Here is a 22,287-nt window from a genome sequence, read left to right on the forward strand (position 1 = left end):
CAGGGCGGAAATTCAGTTGGAAGTAAGACTTGAAGCATCAAATACACGAATCTACAATAAATTACAGTAAATATCAAAGAGGTTTCTTAATTCCTCCAATTCTAATCGAAAGATTCGAATTCAACAGGTTATTTAATTAATTATATTTATTAATTTATTAACAAATAGTTGATTCATAGTAGAACTTTGTTCTCTATGCTCAAACCTCATTTTTTACTTATACATTATTATTATTTCTTCACAAGTTTAGTTTATCTACTATTCTTTCATTTTCCATCATTTAATTTTCCACATCAATTCATTCTTTCTCAAGGGAAACCTATTCATTTGAATTCTCCCAGAATAATTCAAGATATTGCGAGTTTTCAATTTTGATCCTAGAAAATGGGAATAGACTAACAGTTTTACACCCGGTCGCTCAAAAGTCTGTTAAATTGTAATCACGATTGAATGCCACAAGAGCCAATTAGAGAAGCCATCTTCTCTGACCGGTTCTCTTGGAACTGAATCACGACTAAAATTTAACGGGCGTTTGTGCAACCGGATGTAAGTCTTTATCACATAACCTGAATAAATTTAATCACTCTTTTGATCAGCTCATTCTATAAAAAATAATAATAAAAAATATGATACCCAATTAATTGAAACTAAAAATGTAGTTTCGAAAGCAATAATTAAAGTGGTATCAATAATCAAGAAAAATATTGATTTAAGAATAAAATGATACATGATGTGAAAAAAATTTTACAAATGTAGTGATGAGAAATGACGATATAAGTGAACATGAATGTGAAGGCATCTCAAATCTTATACTTTATCATATAATATATGACTGTTGATAATGGATAAAAATCTTTAAGAAATATTTGTGGTGATGAATCGAATTAATGTGCCCTTTGTTCCCTTAACATTATATTTTATAATTATTTATATATAATTAGTGTCCTTTCTAATCGAAAAACACTGAGTACTACCGTAGTATATATAAACTGTTGTAATGTCTTGTTGGAAAACGTTTGCTTCATTAAAGCTGGGTTTCTCATAAGGATAGTACCTACTTATATAATAAGTACATAGTATAGAGTAGGCTATACTATCCTTGGGTTGAATAATATTTCTTGAATCAGCTGATCACACATGGGATAGGCCCAACGTTAGAAGACTGTCTACTAGCTTTGGGATAGGCTTACTTGTATATTGCTGATCCTTGAGTCATACTTCTTCAGAACAACGCTAAATAGGTATGATCAGCTTATTCAAGAGTTAGCTGATGAACCAGTTGGAGCCATCTGGCGTAAGTTTGATGAAGTAACTTCAAAATAAAACTGAGCTGTGTTTGACTTTCTTGCCAAATACTTAGCTACGAGAATTTGAAATATCTGAATTTGGCATTTGCAGTTATTCATTTAAAAATTAAGAAGTTTTGATTGATACATCATAATCAGTCTCTCAGTGTTTCTAGGCAGCACATAGTTTCTCAATCAACATAATATTGCTATATAGTGACATTCACATTCTTAGCCAGCAACTGACTAACATTGGTTCAGTAGGTACATATCTTTGTCTGAAATTATAGACAAAGCAGATAAGTTAGCTCTATTCTTTATTCCTTTTCCAACTTTACACCGTTGCCAGATTACCAGGAATGTTTGCAGGCTATAGTCTATAGAAACATGATGAACTACAAGAATATTTATTCTCAGTAGTGTACAGATATATTCTCTTGATGTATTTGCGATTGAAATTGATTATGATTTTTCTAACAAGACTGAACAATCAATGGACCTACTGTATAGATCAGATATACAGAGATGACTTGATTAACAGCTGTACCACAGCCACAGGCTGTAGCCTACTGTAGAAGGTGGTGGAAAGAAAGCATCACGCTCTCCTATCAAATCCACTGTCTTTCTTGCTGTTACTCCTATTCAACGATGGGTGGGGTGGGGGGTTCTTGTGTTATTGAAAGTTGCTTTATTGGGTGGGGGAGGGGGTGCGTCATTGGGCTTGGGCAGTGAGTATGTAATATAATTATACAGTTATGTAATATATATACTTTCTATACTCACTGGGCTTGGGGAGTGTTGGTACAAATTTTTTTATTTTAGTTGTTAGACAACAAAGAAAGTCAAACACAACTGAGTTTCATTCTAAGAATCGTTCATAAATACAGCCCTCTATATGGATTGATCTTGGATGATGCAACCCAGTCTCAGCATATTATAAGTTTTCCCTTCAAAACATTTTATAAAAACAACAGTAGCATCAATATGCTTATCTTTTCTCATTTTTCAGTCGATTTTTATCTCATAACATGAAGCGAAGGCATCATTGTTTTCCTCATAAGAGTCTGTTTTGAGGTTAGGTTCACAGTTAGTTTCAAGGTTAGTCTTTCATGCTAGAGGTTAGATCTACCCATCCGTTTTCAAAAATATAGCAAAAAATTATGTCACGACAATATTCTCACAGGTAACATATGAAGCGAAGGCATCATTTTTTGCTTTAATCAGTTTCTTTTGAGGTTAGTCCACGCTTTGTTTTTGAGGCTATGTTTCTCACGCCTAGACCTAATTAAACTCTTTAGCACAAGTGGAATGTCACTTGTTGTTCACTGCACAACAGTCATGTCAGCAACAAAAGCGACTGTGTTGATGACATCATTGATGTGCAGCCAGCATTATTATTTTGGTTTTCATGTAAGAGTTTTTGTTTGAAATTGAGTTCTGGTTTGAGGTTAGGTCTACTTATCCTCTTCGAGCAGCACTAGATCGTCGGCGACCACGTCACTAATGTGCAGGTAGATGATCCAGTACATGAGGTTGAAGCAGACAAAACAGACTGGAAAGACGATGCGTGAGTACTTGTCGATGTCGCTGGGCGTGATGCCGTACAGTTTGTTGATGTCTTTGCCGGGATGGATGAGGTGTTGCGGTGCTGGATGCTGGACTTCCTCGTCAGCCCGACCGTTGATGGTGTTCTCCAGGGTGCCGCCTTTGAAGTGGGCCTTCGGATCGTGAACCTTGAAGCGTACCTCCTGGAACAAAGCCACGCAAACCACTTACAAGAGACACTGGCCAGGTCGATTGCAATGCGGTCAAAAAGCTCACAGTACAACGCTAAACAATTGTGAATGCATTTCAAGTAATGTTACAAGAAGTTGGAAATGAGGAGGATATTTTTCGGGACTGTGAAAGAAAGTTGTTGAAATCAAAAGCTCTTGTAGGAAAATCGTTATTTTAGCGTTAGAATATGAGATATAGATGGATTATTAGATAAGCAGTTAGCGTTCTGATTTGATGAGCATATTCACCTCGCTTCAAAACTAGCAGGTAGATTCAAAAGCTGTGTACAGACTTAAGCGACACAAACACGCGAATTTCACTTTTTATCAGCTGATGCTGTACTTATATGTACTTATCTGTATCTATCCGTTTATGTACGAATACAGATATAATAAGTTTAGCATCAGATGATGAGAAGTGGAATGCGCGAGTTCGTGGTGCATACGTCTGTACGCACCTTTACATATGTAAGTGTCCTGGTCCGGCTCAGTAAAAAATTCTTCTTATTTGTTCTATTAAGAAGAATATACTCAATGAATTGCACATGGAAACTCATACTGATATGTGGAAAACTGGGAATCCACCTTGAGTCTTTCGATATTTAAACTTGAATAGGAAGTGAAAAATTAATGTTGATATTCTGGAATCGAGGCCACAAATCTAGCAAGGTGTTCTGAGGAGTGATTAAGAGAGATATATGGACGTAAGTCTTAGGTCTTAAGAAGTGATTTTTCTCAAGTGATTCCTCCCAAAGCCTTATTAGGCTTGTGCTTAGTTGAGGGAGAGAGAAATGAATAGACCTACAGCCTCAGGTGGTTTTGAACTACCGAGAAGTGATTTTGAAGCTCATAATAGTGAGTAAATCCAGCTAGTATTGAAAAGTCAGCTTCCATAATTAATTAAAATGAACGAAATAGTCAAATTTAGATTGAACTATCCACAGATGAAAAATGTAGGATTAGTGGAATCGACTATCATTGCTAAAAATTAGAGGTGGTACAAGTTTAATATCTTAAAAAGAATGAAGTCTTTGTATTTCCATTTAATGGAAAAGAGCTATTCACAATTGTTTAGCTTTAGAAAATCACAGTAGTTTAAATTACCTACAGCTTAAGCACTTATTCTAAACAAATCTCTAAATTAGTATAGTATGCTCTAAGAATCGAATAATTCATCTTCTACAAGAAACATCTACATGAGATCAAGAAAGCTTCAAAGTAGAGAAAAGTCAAGTTTCAAACGCTTTCTAGAGTTGGAAAAAATTAGTAAATGAAATAAATCAATTAAATACAATAATACTTTGTGTGCAGCTAATTGAAGTTTATAGTAATTGCGTTTAAGAATATTTTATGATAGAGGAACAAGGAAAAACATGAATCAATACAAGAGAGTAGACAATGAATGTGATAATAGAGATTAGATGATTTTCAAGAGATGAATGAGCATTACGCTATACAATAGATTAATACAGTACAACAACATGTTAACGACGTCATTCTTCTGAAGTTTTCCATCCTTTAGACTTTATGTACGATTCTTAATTATTTACAGATTCTATTCCTGATTGGAGTCAATATCTTGGCAAACCTTAATAATAAACAACAAATCAAATTACAGAATCTGATGAAATATATAATGGATAATCTTGTTTCCCTTATAATCAGTCTTGAAGCATTCAACAAATATTTCTATAGTTACATCATTTTCTCATCAATGATTAAAAATAGCATTATGCAATTTTAATCATCAAAATATCTAGTAAACTATCTTTTTTTAAGGACGTTTAACCGTTCTCATGGCCTTTTCGTCCATAAAAGTCTTAAATTTTGATGGACTCGGAACCGTTGTTCAGGCTTTTGAGTCCAAAACACACTTATAACACAATTATCAATTCCAACCAAGTCATACTGTGTCCTGTCAATATAGTCAATATACGAGTAACTTGCAGAATCTCTGTATTCCTATTCCATATAGGCTAGTTCACAACTAATTATAGCTTGGTGAGTGATTCCTGTAGCAATACAAAATCATCGAATTCCTCTTTGATAACTAACTAGTAACCTCTTTAGTGATCATGAAATATCATTGAAATAAATCAAATCGGAATAAAATGAATCACTTTTAAGAAAACGTAGTAGAAACATGATTGCTGCTCCTTGTTTTCTCTTCTCCCCCATTTAGATAGGTTGCAGATTTAACTTTTGTAACCAGAACTTGATTTGCTACTTCCATTGAAGAGACATTTTGAATTGTACATGGAAAATCAACACGAAATGAGTCAATGATTTGAACAAATATGGATGAATGGATGATGAATGAATAATAAATTAAAGCAATCTAGTTTATAGTTGTATTCAAATGAATTACCAAATCTGAATTGAAGAAAATAAAGAAATCTCTTTGAAATTGTGCCATTCGTTCAAAAACACTGTGTGCATTGAAAACAATGAATAATTGTTTGTTAGAGTAAAAATAGAATAGGTAGAGTATTTTTTGTATCATACAGTATTTTCAAAGAATTGTAAATGCAGAAAATAGACATTATCAAATAATTACAATGTGATAAGCTTCTCATGATAATCTACTGCAGAGTTTCATGAATAGGCTCTAATAATTCAGCATAGCAATTGGAATTGAAGTGGTTATTCCAAATGACTTACAATTATTTCATTTTGAACTACGGTATTCCTATAATGCGCAATATATTCTATTAGTTTTCTAGGTAATTACTGATGAATTGTACAGCTACGTCTTGCATCTAATGGAAGTGCATTTCTAGATAATATGATTTGAGAACCACATTATGTACTCAACGTTGGCATCTTCCTGAGGATCTTCTACTAATATTTGTAGGTCTAAGATTCATAAATTTTCATTCAAGAATCCTACAGAGCTACAAATGATCAACATGTACATTGCACAAGTATTATTTCTTTCTCATATAATCACAATTATCTGCAGTGGAATAGACAGTGTTCTGAGTTTTTAAGCTTGCAACTCCAAGATGTGGTTGAAAAACTGAACGGGACATTGCAAATGAAACTAGAATCTGAGTAAATTCTGAACTTAAAAATTAATTTAACATCATGGAATTTTGCTAACTTATAACTCGCCTATTGAATAAGATAGATGGGGTAATGATGATAACTTATGTATAAGATATGAGGTGAGCCAACATAATCTTAATGTATATGGTTAAAATTAAGTTTGATAATAAATGATTATTCGTTTCTATTCGGAGATCTCATCTGGAAGAGTCTGTCTTGTCAATTGAGTTATGATTTAATGTTAATGATGAAATTTGAAAATTGATAGAAACAAAAAATTTGGCTATTTCGATATGACAATCATTGAACTAGCTATTTTCATTATATTCGAATCAAGAAATGAAAATGAGATTGCGTACTATACAAATAATTTCACAACATGAGAGTAACTCTATAACAATCTACACTTCTATAATATTCTGGTAACACATGCAATATTCCAATAGTTCTCAAGACAGTTTCAAACAGCTATTATTAATGTTTGAGAGCACAACTATGTTCAAATGCACGGGTAGGATTGTGCGGATCATGAATGAGAATAAGATAATTGAAAGATTTCACTACACATAACAAACAGATTGAAAAATAAAATAGTAATTTCAATGCAGAAGCAGTGGGTTATCCGTGCTGTGAGAGAGCTGTGAGATAACACTGGTAGTTGACAAAAATCCATTGCTCGCTATAAAATGAATGATAGCAGTTAATTTTTGTGATGGAGAATAATGTGATAAAAGGTTTAGAGTGAGGATGTATTGCACAACAATAGCCTTTCAATATTAAAGAAGTTACTTCAGATGGAAGAGTAGTGGTTCAGTTCTTATTTCAACAGATAACTTTTTATTTTATTTTCAATGTATGTACAATAGCAAGTTTTAAAAAACGAAATAAGTATACTACGAAAATTCAAAGTTTCAGTTTATTTACTTCATAGTATGTGATGAGATTGAAGCAAGGTACAGGGATCATTCAAGTTCAAAAAGAAATTATTTTTTTCTCATTCACATTCCAATTTTGCATTATATACGTTAGTCCAGTCTCTCAGAGCATTCAAGAACACTTCTCATAAACACTTGTTATCTCAATAAAGTATCATGCTGACATTTAGAAATAATTTTTTATTTGATGACGTGGCGAAGTTTGGACAGTAATGTCCTCTCAACCACGAATCCCTCTCAATGAATTGGGATGAAAACTCTGATTAATCCTTGGTTTGTTAGTATTCTACTGAACTTTTACACCGAGTAAAATGGTATGAAAGTGAATATGGAAATAAATTTAAGACACTTAGAATGCTTCGAGTGTTACCAAAATATATACAAGTGGAATACTATTATAAATATTATGCTGGACTGATTAACCAGTAATAAAATTACCTCCCAGTTAACTATGCAATTAATTATGATATTTATCATGTAATAGTAGCATTCTCTCCGCTACCGTATAGGTTTATAATCAGCTATCAATTTATAATACAATTGACAGATATAATATTAGTCATATTAGTTATGACAACTTTTATTCATGAAATAGGTAGGGAAGGCATCATGCATTTTATGGTTGATGAATAGATTATGCTTGTCCTTCCAGAAAACCCATTCATAAGTTCAGGCTTCGTAGAGAATAAAAACTGTCGAACTGTATACAGAGTCTCCCAAAAACTTGCGATTCCAGTATCACCACGGTATTATAAAGTCGAAACTTACAACAAATTCCTGCAGTAAAACATCAATAAATTCTCCTCCAGTTTTCCCGCAATCAGCTATTTTGTTTTTGCAAGGAGAGTCAAGATAATATCTCGAGAATGCAATTGTATAAGATCAGTTTCCAACATTGAGTAGAATGTTAATCCATTCTCGGAATTTAATGACTACCCTTGAGAAGATAACAGGATAACTGGAATCAAGGAAAACTGAAGAGTAATATTGACATTTTCCATAATCGCTTTTTGTTTGTTCTAAATAATTGAATACTCTCTGTGTTGCAGTGGAGTTAATGTTGTGGTAGAAATCGATATTGTCACAACCACTTATTTATTAAGAAATTGAAAAAAATAGTTTCGCCTGCTTCACCATTGTCAATCCCCAGTAGCAAAGTAACAGAGATTGATCATGGTATAGTAAGCAAGACTATAGTTTGAATGAAGCAAGTTGAGACTTGGAAAACATATCTGCGTCGCGAGATTGCGTCCTTCTCATGCAAGCCCGTATTGAATTTAATTTCATCACACAGTCGATGTAGTATTGTCTCTTTATATTCATTCAGTTCTATGGGCTTGTATGAAAAAGTTTGCAGAATCGCACAACTTGGCAACGTGGAAATTTCGTCCAAGTCACAACTTGTTTTATTCAGAGTACCAGTCTCTCAATTTTAAAAGAAATAAACTGGTTATAACATTCAAGTAGTGATTTTCACATCTGATATTTTGATACCGCTATGATTCTGGAACCAACACGATTTCAGGAAAAATTCTGCATACTCAGTAGCGATTAGGTTGTGATGAGAGCAAAAATATGAAGCCAGGGTTTCAATTCAGAAGATCGAAAAAATATTTAGGCAACTAGCAAGGTGTGGATGCATCTATAACATAACAGTATATATATATAGTATTGTTCTCAAATCGCAATGAAAAAAATAAAGCGGCCCATATCAGTTAGGACCAGCAAAATATATAGATATACGGAGGCAAACTAGTGGAACGAGCATTCATAACTCCACGCATACAGAAATATAGGTAATAGTAAAAAATTAAATATGAGAGCTGCAGTCGGATTGCAAAATACATTCTGATGATGCACTTGCAACTTAATTGTGTACAGGCTAGTAGAAACAACTGGTCAGGCCAGTTACTATCGCCACAATAGTAACACACAACCATCAACATTATTACAACTAACGTAAGCAGACGAAGGGCTCTCCCAAATTATCCAAAAATTAAACACGCCAACTAGTTCAGCTAAGTTCTACAAATCGCTAATCATGTAACTGTCTCCAGTTTCAGATCACAATTATTATTATTGTAAAGAAAGGAAAACCTAGAGTTTATGAGAAAAATAGCTTTCTAATTGAAACAAAAAAAGGTGTCTTACCTTTCAATCAATCTTGTTATCTCGAAATCACAACGCAACTCAGACAATGCCTGTTGTCATGAGGTTTGGTCTGCAACAATTTGCCTCGCAGCAAACTTGCTGCCTTGCTGTGTAGCCGCCCTAATTGAATTCCTGCTAACCTATAATTGAGCCGCATTCGCAGGCGTCAAAATTGTTGCAACGCGCGTCGCGACGTATTAACGCAGCAGACCGCACACCGCAGACCGCACTCTTGCAAAACTTCTCAGACGTGTTATTGACTAGAAATTAGGTAGCTCAATCCTAGTAGAGGCAGGGAACTATACTAGGAACGTATCACAATTTTGATCTCGAAACAAATGAAGATTCTTCATTCAAGATACCGCTTCAAAAAGCAGAAAATCGTTTTCTTTTCCATACACACTTTTTCTGGAGTCGGCTTGGGACTTTGGAAAGATGGTTTCAGCCCAACATTGATTGATATAACATTGATTGCCTCCAAAATTGAAAAGTAATCTTCACATTTATCCTGGATTCAGAATATTGTGAAAATTTACAAAATGATTTTCTTGCTAACAGTGCCGCAAATGGAATATTGATAGATCAGTTTGTACTGATGAAATAATTATATAAAATCTAGGTAAATACAGAAAATGATCAAGAATTGATCGCACTCCTCATACAGAGAATACATCCAGCATGAGAAACATCAAAACTGTATTTTGCTCTTGAAAAGTGCGATTCTTGAGGTGTGAGAAGAGTGTGTGTATTCTCCCAAGAAAATTTCCAGAACTGCTAGATGACGTCAATCTACGACGGCTAAATTTGATTCCAGTTTCGTGCCACCAGCCGTAAGAGAATAGTCGGAAATCCTCTAAGAAAACTTTGACGTTTCTTTTATCATAGCACATGGGATTAAACTAAGCATATTATCATATAATAGAGTATTCTCTTGTCTCAATACACTCTGCGTTTTATGTACGCTATGGTACCAATCCCATAATCCATCATATTGAAATATCTACATTTTTTATACTGTCAATACTTGAGTTAAGATTATAGGGCTAATATGACTCTCAAATCCATGTGGATGTACAACACTGAATATTGATAATAACATAGAGAAAAGATGGAACAAGAAGATATCCCCTGGTGTAGGGCGTTTATGTTCCAATTTTCAATGTTAACTTGAGCCGATAGTCCTGGTGGTAGTTTTTTTTCGTGAAGCTTTGTGACGTTGGTAGCCTCTGATACTGTGCCGTTCTTACACTTTCACCCGGCCAAAACAGTAATAGTCACAGTAATAGACAGTAGTCGACAGTAATCGGCTCGAGTTAACAAAAAATCGGCTTGAAATCTGGAACATTAACGACCTATACCATGGGATATCTTCTTATGCTATAATTTCTTTCCTCTAGATGATAATCAGTTCATTCTAGACCTCAATTGAAGAAAATAATATTTGAAATACACTTTTAATATTCCAATATATACGGGAAGTTGTTTCAGCTGCTGTTATCAAAAATAATTATATTTACAGAATAATTCTAATTTTTATATCAACCAACCAATATTTCTGATGATGAATGAAATGTGTTTCAATCAACTCTCCTATCGTGAAATAGCACACTTACATTATTTGGTGATCTACAACATTGATCGTTGCAACATGTATCACGTGTTAAAGCTGTGCAACAAGTGACAAGTTTCTAGATATCTTGAGCATTCAAACTAAATTCTAAAGAAATATTCACAAATTGACCTTGAAAATACACACATTGATGAACAGAAAAATGATAAGCTCACACAGATAATCGTTGGGATGTAACCTTAAATAAATGGTGATGAACAAGATGAATGATTAAACATTGAGAAAATGAAATTTTTTGACCGAAGAATTGAAGCAGATTTTCATTCTTGTTGTATCAAGAGTCTTCTTGTTCAAAAAAAATCAACTTTGAATTCTGTCAACTTACACTCTTTTGAACTTTGAATTCTTCTATTTGTCTTATATTCTAGTTCTGGAATTAACGTACATATTGATATAGTAAAAATTCGTCGTACAAACGTCGTTATTAATGAAGACCGTTTATTGTAAAGAACCTGATGGAATTGATTTCAACAAAATTGACGTAATTTCAAGTGAACGAGCAGATAAAAAATAACTATTTTCTTCTTGAGCGAGATTCACTACAAACTGTCAGCATTCCTCATAAATATCCAATTCAATTGATGCTACAGTTTGAAGTTTATTCTATTAAAGATAGTTGAAACGATAAAATTTCCGGGACTCTCCTAAATAAACGCAGGACCAATAGTGAGGAGCAAACAATTTTTCAAGCAAATTGACACAATGCGAATTGGACACATTTTGCATTGTATCAGTCACCCCAGGCATTTACGGGCAAGCATTCTCTCTATACTGGGCAATAATTAGGGTAGAACCCTCGCCTGTATTGATCGTTGACTCCCCTCCACTCTCTCTCACTCCCACCCCCTCCCATCACCTTTGAACCCCGCTAATTCCTTGAAAGGGGGGGCACTGAGAAGGGTTGGAAACCATCCCTCCCCCCACCAGCTAAGTCCAGCAACCACTGGACAAGTCCCACACCACACGCAATTACAATGTCAGCATTGGTTGAATGTGGCGAGCATTGATGCTATTTACAAGGAATGGTGACGGTTTAAAGTGAACCCACTACATTATTCTCTCAAGTTACAACAAAACACCGCTGAAAATAACCGATTGTTTTGATTTCAATTCTGTACACCGCTATCTCGTTGGAACCAACTTTGTTTAGCGACTACTGTCTGTCTATTTAGGAGTGTATTCAAGTACCAAAATACACTCTATATTCCGAGTCTTATCATTTCCTCTCAACTCGCCCGCTCAATATTTGGTGTTAAACATAGTACTCGTATGTCAAATACTTCTGTTTACATCATGGCTCCACAAGTTATCAATGGATGTTAAATCTATTTCAATCCTCGTCTGAGAATAGAATGGTTTTCAATCTTAGCACATTTGACGCACTTCGAACTGTTTTGCTTGTCATGGATCGGATTCATGTGCTTCTCAGATATCAATATCCTTTCATAACGGAAATACAATATCTCAAATAGTTTGAGCTTTAAGAAATGAAGAGGCAAAATTAAGAAATATAAGAAAGTTTGGACGATTGCCTGGTTTTATTTCATTAAATTTTGTAAATTATTGTACTTGTTTGCTTCATCCAATAAATAAATAAGTAGATAAATTCTATTGACATTTTGAAACTGGGATGCAAGCCCATCCCATTTATTGACATGAGCAACGATACTGATATGTCACTTTATATAATAAATTGTATTGCTGAAGCATAAAATCATGAATGATAAATACACTATATACCACTTAACGTCTATTTCCACGTCTTTCGACGTAAAAAATTCATTGCTACCTTATAACTGCAATAAGTCAATTTTTAGAATCTATCTATTCAATATTTTTATTCTATCAATTTGTTTATTCCGTTAAAAGTCCCACCAGAGGGCGTATCTTGCTTCAGCCAATCATAATTCTTGATTTGTGATACGACCAATTACATTGGTCTTGATGTCAACGACCAATGAAGACATTTGTTGTATAATACATTCTTCCATTTTGTTGTATAATACATTCTTCCATTTTGTTGTATAATACATCATCCTTAGTTTTTATGAAAATATTGAAACTATTTTGAGACAACAGGAAATTGATGAGTTTTATCCTTGTCTACTTTCAGCAGCAACAACTGAAATCTAAATTATGCATTGATTTTTGTAATTCAATAATATTAGAGATTCACTCCTCAACCATTGATAAAACTCAGCAAGTAAGGAAAAAAACAAGCTAATGTTATAAACATCTTCATTTACGGAATTTTCGAAAGTAATGTTGAAGCCAAAAATTCTATTAGATCACAAAGAAGTGAACTCAAATTGAATTTTTTGTTCTAAGAAGGTTTTAATTGTAGGAAATCGAATTTTCCAGACAATAGAACAAGATTGATTGTTGCTTCTTAATTCTTGCAACCCCCACTTGGGAAAGTGTGCACACCACCCTTAGTGAGATTCACTCCAAACTGACAGCATTCTTAATGAATAATTCTCTCCATCCATTCATCCAGAGCTGACAGTTTAAAGTGATTCTCACAGTAGGCCACACACACGCACGCATGATTGCTGGCACAGCTAATAACATTATGGCAGTAATACTGATTCGAGTAAACGTGCGGTGGGAGCGAGAGGGCAGCTGTCAATTGACATATCCTCGTCTCGGTCTCATAATGAAGGTGGGTCAGCTCTAATTAATCAACATGGCTGCCAAGCATGCTTCGATTATTATGAGAGTGGTTGCTGCAATCATACGTGTACTAGATCGTTTGGTTAGTGGATGAGAAAATGAATAAGATATTTAGAATAGATGTAAATTTCATCTAAAATTGATTCAAATGGTGGAAAATGGCTAGATTGAAAGAGGTAGCAATAATCTCAGGCCAAGAAATAGTGTTGAATGAAAAAGACTAAGAAATTGTCAAAAAACCACTGATTTATTGATAATTATTAGAAAGACCGGTTTCGGTTATTACACCATTGTCATTCTCTGATAAACTCCTTTTTCTTGACAATCATCATGACTAAACATCATGATTGTTTATCAGAGATTGACAATGGTGTAATAACCGAAACCGGTCTTTCTAATTATCAATAAATCAGTGGTTTTTTGACAATTTCTTAGTCTTTTTCATTCAATATGAATAATTACCACAATATCAACTTCTCAACTACACAAAAAGCCAAGAAATAGTGTTAGTTTGCAGAAAATCAAATGGATATTACGTCTTCATTCGAGAGTACATTGAAAATAAAAATAATACCCCTCTCAATTTCTCCTATTTCTTCTCCTTTAATCTACATTTTCTCTTGAACTCCTTCTCTCAATGTCTCCAATCATTCCCTCTCACTCTACTACTCCCAGATCTCAGCTCCTTGTAACCCTGTAGTGTTAGTTTTGCAGATGATCAAATGAATAATTCGTCCTTATTCAAGAGTACATTTGAAATAAATAATATTTATGTCATGTATACTATTTCTCCTTCTTAATCTACATGTCCTCTTGAACTCCTTCTCTCAATGTCTCCAATCATTCCCTCTCACTCTACTACTCCCAGTTCTCAGCTCGCTGTAACAATGTAGTGTCAGTTTTGCAGATGATCAAATGAATAATTCGTCCTTATTCAAGAGTACATTTGAAATAAATGATATTTCTGTCATGTATACTATTTCTCCTTCTTAATCTACATGTCCTCTTGAACTCCTTCTCTCAATGTCTCCAATCATTCCCTCTCACTCTACTACTCCCAGTTCTCAGCTCGCTGTAACAATGTAGTGTTAGTTTTGCAGATGATCTAATAAATAATACTTCCTTATTTGAGAGTATTAGAAATATATAATATCGCTCTCAATTTCTTCTCCTTAATCTACATTATCCTTTTGAACTTCTTATCTCAATGTCTCCAATCATTCCCTCTCACTCTACTTCTTCAAGTTCCACCCTCCCTATCCACCTGTTTCTCCAACTTATCTCGATTTGGCTCATTCTCTGTCCTCTCAAGTCAACAGCAGTCAATCGACTTGAATCACTCGCCTCACTGCACGGCCAACAAAGTCGCTGCCGCCGCATTTGCATCAGTCGGTTTCACGTTGTCTCTGTGATGGCTTTAGTGAGATCCACTCCAAACTGTCAGCATGTCTGTGAAATAACCCCAACGCTTCCCGTTCAACCAATACTGTCAGTTTGAAACGAAACCGGTTGTTTGAAAATAACACCAAAACGTTTTCCGTTTAACTAATCCTGACAGGTTGATGTGAATCTGGGTAGAACGTGTCACCTGACGTGACGGTAACGTCTCAACAGTCTCTTCTGTCTCTATCCTGTCGATTGTGATGCCCTCTAGCGATCACCTGGCACAACTCTCCTTGTACTTGCACTTGTTTTCCTGCTGCCGCTGACTCCTCAAAGAAAAACGAGACATGGCCGCGTCCCGCGTTTTTACAAACAAATCAGCCGTGTAACAGAAGACAGCCAACAGTCAACAGCTCTCAACACAACGGCCACTCTTCTTTCATTTGCCTAATCGCAATCGCTGCTTCTCATATTTGTTTCCCTCTCTTCTTCTCCTTGTTACTCCTTTCAGGTTGAAATAATGACAGAGTCTATCTATCTATTCATTCTATTCTTTCCATTTCCAATAATATGTGTCGCCATATTGTTCTTTTCCTGTTCTTGCTCTTGCTATTCTAATTCTCCTTCTTCTCCTCCTCCTCTTCTTCTTCTTCTTCTTCCTCTTCTTCATATTTTTCGTTTCCTCCCACTTCTTTTTCTTCATATTTTTTCCCTCCTTCTTCTTCTTTTTCGTCTTATTCTTCTTCATTTTCTTCTTCCTCCTCCTTGTTTTCTTCTTCTTCTCCTTCTACTTTCCCAAGATTTCAATATCTCCATTATTTTTCCCTTCTTCTTATACTCCTTCTTCTTCTTCTTCTACTCCTTTTTCTTCTTCTCTTCTTCTTCTTCTTCTCTCTTCTTCTTCTTCTCCTCTTCTTCTTCTCTTCTTCTTCTTCTTCTTCTTCTTCTTCTTCTTCTTCTTCTTCTTCTCTTCTTCATATTTTTCGTTTCCTCCATCTTCTTCTTTTTCTTCATATTTTTCTTTTCCTCCTTCTTCTTTATTTTCTTCTTCCTCCTCCTCCTTGTTTTCTTCTTCTCCTTCTACTTTCCCAAGATTTCAATATCTCCATTATTTTTCCCTTCTTCTTATACTCCTTCTTCTTCTCCTTCTTCTTCTTCTTCTTCTTCTTCTTCTCCTTCTTCTTCTCCTCTTCTTCTTCTTCTTCGTCTTCTTCTTCTGATGATGATGAGGAGGAGAAGGAAGAGGTGGAGGAGACTCTTCTCATCTGCTTCTACTCCCTCCTCTTCATCTTTTTCCTCTTATTTTTTGTCTTTTTCCGCTTACTTTTCTTTTATTTGTTCCCCTTCTTTCCTTGTTACCATTGTCCTCCATCTACTCCTCCTACATCACCTGCTCCTTTCCCGCTCCTTCTCCTGTATCTTATTCAATTTATCTTATTTGGATTGGTGAGCTGTTTTGAAGTAGGCTATTTCTCTGTTCCCCTTGTATGTTCATATATCTTGTTTCACTCAATTTCAACAGTATCCACTTAGCATCTTCTTATTGTATGCTGAAATGATCATATAACCGAACGTACAGTACATCGATACAGTTGAATGCGATTGGCTGATCTGATTAGGTATCAAGTGTTCAAGAGTACAAATTACTCTAAAGATCAACAAGATCTACACAGATACAAGCCACTTCAACAAAACGTTACTCAAGTGGGTAACTCATTCAGAAACCAAGGTTTTCAAGTTTCAATTCCTTCTTTTCAAAAAAGAGAATTGTGTACCTAACTTCGAATACACTACTAAAGTTTTGAAGTAGAGCAGAGCTCAGATTTCCAAGAAAGGATTAAGTTAGAACAGGAAGTGGAAAAAAGCAAATTACCCAATGAAGGGCTTATTGCATCATCAACATGAGTAGCATCATATTCAATGACTTGGTCTATACTTTAAAAAGTATTTCTTGAAATACAGATGGAATTAAATAGAGAATGCATTTATTCAAATGCTAATTAATATATAATTATTATTTAACGAAAATCCTAAATAAATGCTGCTGATTTGCATTTGCTGCTGATTATATTAATTAGCATTTGAATAAATGCATTCTCTATTTAATTCCATCTGTAAACCTGGTTGGCCGCTTTGGCTTCGTACAAAATGAGCGCTGCTATCCAGAGATTGTCAGTTTGGTGTAAGGGTAAGCACTAGCAATTGGGAGGTATCGGGTTCGATTCCCGGGCTGGCAACTAATTTTTGGATAGTAGTTCTCATCGAATTTCCATCTAGCTGTTAACCCTGTTGTCAATGTCTGCAGTAACAGAAGTCTTCGGGGTGATTTGCAGCATTTATTTAGGATTTCGTTAAATTAATAATAATTATTTCTTGAAATAATGACTAACGAGCTTTCAACCAGTTGACTGATTCCACAATGATGTATACAAGAAATAAACAATTCTTGTTAAAAATGAAGAATCCATTCATAATAAAATCCTCATTGTTGATAAGAATTTTTCAGGATTTCCTGTCAATTGTTCACCCACTGTATAGGAACTGCATCAAGCAAAATTCATAATATTTCATAGTCATCACAACCATCTCGTGTATTGGTTTAAATGAAAAAATGTTTCGATGAAATCCTTCTTTATCTTTGAATTTGAACAACTGGAAAAACACAGTAAGATAATATACATAATAAACTAGTAAGATAATAAATAAAATTAGTACACAGCTAACGGTACCCCCATCCCTATATTCCATTGGTTGGTGCCAAGTTGAACGTCAGCTGAGAGAACACAACTTCGACCAATCACGTGCGAGTACACTACAAGCCACTCCCACAAAACTTTCTCATTGGCTAATACAATACACATTATTATTCATTGGCGGAATGGCGGAACGCTAATTAAGCAATCATTCGAAGTCCATTTTGTTCAAAAACGACATTGAAATCAATCTGTTGCCATTTTTGTTTACCCAAAGAACTCAGCAGAATCTGAATAATTATATAATTTAATTCAAATTCATATTCGAATATGCCTGAAAGACAAATTCAATGCAACCTGATGAATTTCTATACACTCATTTAGAATGTATATGTATATGTATATGACTAAAGCACTGGACAGAATTAAACTGCCTCTTTAATCATTGAATCATTGGTTTAATGGGAGGCATTGGTTATATTTATAAAGAATATTGACAGTTCGAGATAAATATTATCACTAGACATCATATAGAATATTCATACCAATAGTATTCTAGCAATATTGATACCAAGAATATTTCACATCAATAAGCTGGAGTAAAGTTAATCGATCATCGACATCTTTGTTTACCTAATAATATATATTAAAAAAAGTTAATATTTATCCAATAATTCAATTAAATTCATGAATATTCATTAAATAATTCAATGATTGAATCAATTTCAAGCTGCAATTAACGTTAATTATAAATAAATAAATAAATAACCCTTTATTGCTTCTAAAACTTAATATACATAATATAATCGCAATTACGATAAAATTATATTCTTCGCAATTCAGCATCTGCTGGGGTATCCTATTTAGGATAAAATGAGTATCTTATCATATTAGTAGAGTTCATATAAAATTAATTTCAACTTAAACATTTCAATCCCTGTAGAGCCAGACCTGTTTGTACACGTTTTTCATCCTCTCCCATTCCTTTCTTTCCCGTGCGACTCTCTGCCAAGTTACTCCTCCACAAACTCGCCGGAATTCTTCATCCCATCTGTAGCTAGGTCTTCCTTTGCTTCTTTTCCTATTCCGTGGATGCCAGTCCAATATTCTTCTCGTCCATCTGTCGTCCTTTGTTCGCACCACATGGCCAGCCCAATTCCATTTCCTTTCTACTATTATCTTGCCAATGTCTTCGATTTTTGTTTCATTCCTAACCCAAGTATTTCTTTTCCTATATCTTCTTGTCACTCCGATCATTATTCTTCCCATCGATCTAATACTAGTTCTTAGCTTTTTTATTAATTTTTCATTCAATGTCCAAGTTTCACAGCCGTATAATATCACTGGCAGAACGCTCATTTGAAATAAATTTCTTTTGCCACTCATAATTTTCAATTGCCGCTGCAATTAACGTTAATTATTATGAAAAATTGATCGTGAAATTCGGTACAGGGCTATTTATTTCAAACTGTCAGACTCTTATAAATAACATCATGATGGAATGATTAGAGTGAATCTCACCATAGCTGATAATCAGCTACATCAGAATGGAATAGAATAGAAGATAATCTCCAGATAGAAGATTATCTCATGGCAACATGGGACTAGCAAGAATAGTTGAGAGTGGGATCAACGGAGTTTAACTTCTTATTGTAGTCATTAGTGGGACATGGCTGCGAAACCCTATAAATAAACCAGCTTTCAAAAGGTTGAGTTTTCCTATCTAAACGGTCAGCATACCCTATCAATAATCGCAACACTTCCCAGTCAAGCTATGCTGACTGATTGTTATGAATCTCACGATAGGACGGAGAGTTTTCCCAGATATGGAGATGTTCTCTGGAAGCTTATATTGCTGATATTTAAGGTGATGAGGAGGGTGAGGGCGGAGGAGGAAGATAGGGGAGGAGGAGGAGGATAAGGAGCAGGAACCGAGGGTTAGGTCAGATGAGAATGGAGAAAAATGCATAGCATCACTTCAAAGAAAAGACAGCGCAGTTATTTCGGGAATAGCGCAACGGGAGTTGAACAAGAGGGCAAATGTGTTTGTTTGCATGGTGAGTGAGTGAGAGGCAACTATGTCCGTGGGGAGAGAGAGAGAGAGAGATGAAGATAGAGTTTTCTCTCGACTGAGCCTGGGTGGAGCTCGGGGCCGCATTAAAAATTCATCTGCTCTTTAAATGTTGCACTCCTCCCGGATGACTGGCATTAGATGAGAAGAGAAAGATGTCTACGAGAAGATAAAAATGGAGAAGTGAGAGAGGAGAGGAGAAAATGAGATGAAATGGAAGAAAAGGATAATGAATTGGAGAGGTAGAGGGAATATAACATAGGAAATAAATATGATAATGAAGTGGAAGAAAGAGATAAAAATTAGGAGTAGTGAATAGGAGAGGGTGAAGATAATGGAGGAGGGATTAAATAGGAAAAGTCAGAGTTTAGTAGAAAGGAAAAGTGAGGTATAGTAAGAGAAGGTGAGTAGGAGTATAGTGAAGTTAGCGGGAATCTGTCTCGAATAATGAGGAGAATGATAGAAAAATACTGAGAAGGAAAAACTTTATTATGTGGAAAGTTTTGATAATGGGAACATATAGTAGGAAATAGAAGATAGAAATGAATATGAGATTCTAACTTAGCAGGAAGAAATTAAAAAAAGTAAGAAGAAGAGTTTAAACAGGGCGAAAATAGTAAATTTGTATTAAAAATGTTTTGAATACCTACATATAGGTGTCGAAAAGAGAAAATTTTTGGAGAAAGACAAGTGGGAGAAGAAAAAGCAGGCATATTAAAAAGAATAAATGAGAATGAGGAAAGTGAACAGGATTCCAAGAGAAATGAGTAAGGTGGAGAATACCAAAAGAATTCGTATTTAAAAAGAGAAATTAGATGCGGATTTTACAAGATTGATGATAAACAGAGAGAGAAATCCTGAGAATAGAGAGTAGAGAGCAAGATTAGACGGTAGGGGTTATAGTAGAGAAGAACTAATACCTATATTAACAGGATATGAAAGAGAAATAATCTATTTCCTATTTTAGAAGATTCAGATACAATAGAAGAGAAAGGGGATAAAATAATCTCTAGAATCAGAAGACCATGAAAGATCACGTACCTGACATAGAAAATGCCTATTTTAAGAGATTCAGATATAATAGAATAGAAAGGGGATAAAGCAATCTCTAGAATCAGAAGACTATGAAAGATTTCGAACCTGACATAGAAAATGCGAATGTGAGAGAATAGAAAAGAGTCTAGCAAAAGAAAATAGTCTCTAGACTTAGAGGACTATGGAAAACCTCGAAACTGACTTAAAAAATGGAAATGTAAGAAAATAGAAAATTGTCTAACAGAAAAAAATTGAGATTTATGAAAGACTTGGACCCTACCTAGAAGATGCAGATGTAAGAGAATAGAAGCCTGAGAAAATAGACATTCCTACTGTTTCACATCCCATGGTTTCAAACACATACTCTCCCAAACAATGGGTACTTAGAGGAGTTGGAATATTTTCAGCCCCTGAAGACACATCAGAAGCCACCTTAATGGTTGCTCTCAAAGATTACCCATAGCCAACTTAGCCGGCAAGAAGTGAAAGATAAAAGTTAATGAAGCAGCAGGGAAATTGACACAAAACTGTCATAAATAACATCCATGCTTCCCATTAAACGAATGCTGTCGCTCTGAAGTGAATCTCACTATAGAATCAGTGTAGCTGATTCACACGAAACTGTCAGAATCTGTAATGAATAATATCTGAGCTTCTCATTGAAACAATGGTGTTGGTATGAAGTGAATCTCCTCACTCTAGAAGCAGTGTATGCAGCTCAAGAGAGGTGCAAATTAGACCATCAAACTTGTCGTTAAACAGAAGACAATCCGCAAATATGCAGAGACTGGGGGTTGCGATGGGGGCATTGGATTTGACTGCTGGTGAAAAGTCAATAATGGTGTTGCAAAGCAAAGCACAATTACACAGAGTATTCACAAAGATATTCTTGGATTCTCGCTAGGAATATTGTGAAAGACTACGCACAGATAAGAGAACATTCTCCACTCTAATGAGGTGAGCAAATAAGTTGAAGAAATTTTTCTCGGCATTCGCTGATTCTCTTCGTCAAGAATGATTAGAGCTTCTTAAACACCGATGTCATCTTCTTGATCTACCAAGAATGAGATTATTTTCTCTTCTATTATAGCCTGCTCTACTACTTCAGTTCTGCTGTTGAGTAAATGTACTAAACTCATTGAAAAGACTAAGATGTTACGTAATCAGTCAATCAATCTATCACGAGTGATATTATTATTTCTTCAAATAATAGCCTACTGAACTGTTCTACATGAAATTCAGTTGTATCCTGCCTCTGATGAATTCATACTGAACTCATAGTAGGCTAATCAATCAGAGTTGACCGTCTTACATGGTGTATTGCAAGGATATAAAAATCACCAGCCAGTAATAGAATATTGTGATTTAGTCAACGAATATTGAATATTTTATGTACTTGACTACTTGAAAATCGGAGAATGGGTTTCCAATGTATTTTACGTAAATATGAATCTTGTAGTATTGTAGATTGGTTTCGAGCTGGACGAATCACAAAAGAATACCAGTAATATTTATGATTTTCCAACGTGTTCACCTCACTTTATCCATAGACACAGAGCTTTGTTCTAAGTTTCTACAGAAGTAACCTATAGTGAGATTCTCTTTAA

General features: G+C 34.9%; 1 protein-coding gene across 15 annotated transcripts in view; it reads right to left on the reverse strand.

The window, feature by feature from the left end:
* LOC111046946 (gamma-aminobutyric acid receptor subunit beta) overlaps positions 1-22,287 on the reverse strand; it is a 196,848-nt gene that overhangs the window by 21,775 nt on the left and 152,786 nt on the right. For 5 of the 15 annotated variants that reach the window (XM_039431271.1, XM_039431273.1, XM_039431270.1 and 2 more), the window contains exon 9: positions 72-3,031. The exons of 6 other annotated variants lie outside the window; for them this stretch is intronic. In XM_039431271.1, the coding sequence (XP_039287205.1) occupies positions 2,741-3,031 (291 nt within the window). In that variant the 3' untranslated portion in view covers positions 72-2,740. Of the gene's footprint in view, positions 1-71; positions 3,035-22,287 lie in introns of those variants that run through there. 4 more of the 15 variants (XM_039431269.1, XM_039431267.1, XM_039431268.1 and 1 more) reach the window with 1 other exon arrangement.

This window comes from Nilaparvata lugens, chromosome 6 (genome assembly GCF_014356525.2).
Source record: "Nilaparvata lugens isolate BPH chromosome 6, ASM1435652v1, whole genome shotgun sequence".
Taxonomy (NCBI): domain Eukaryota; kingdom Metazoa; phylum Arthropoda; class Insecta; order Hemiptera; family Delphacidae; genus Nilaparvata; species Nilaparvata lugens.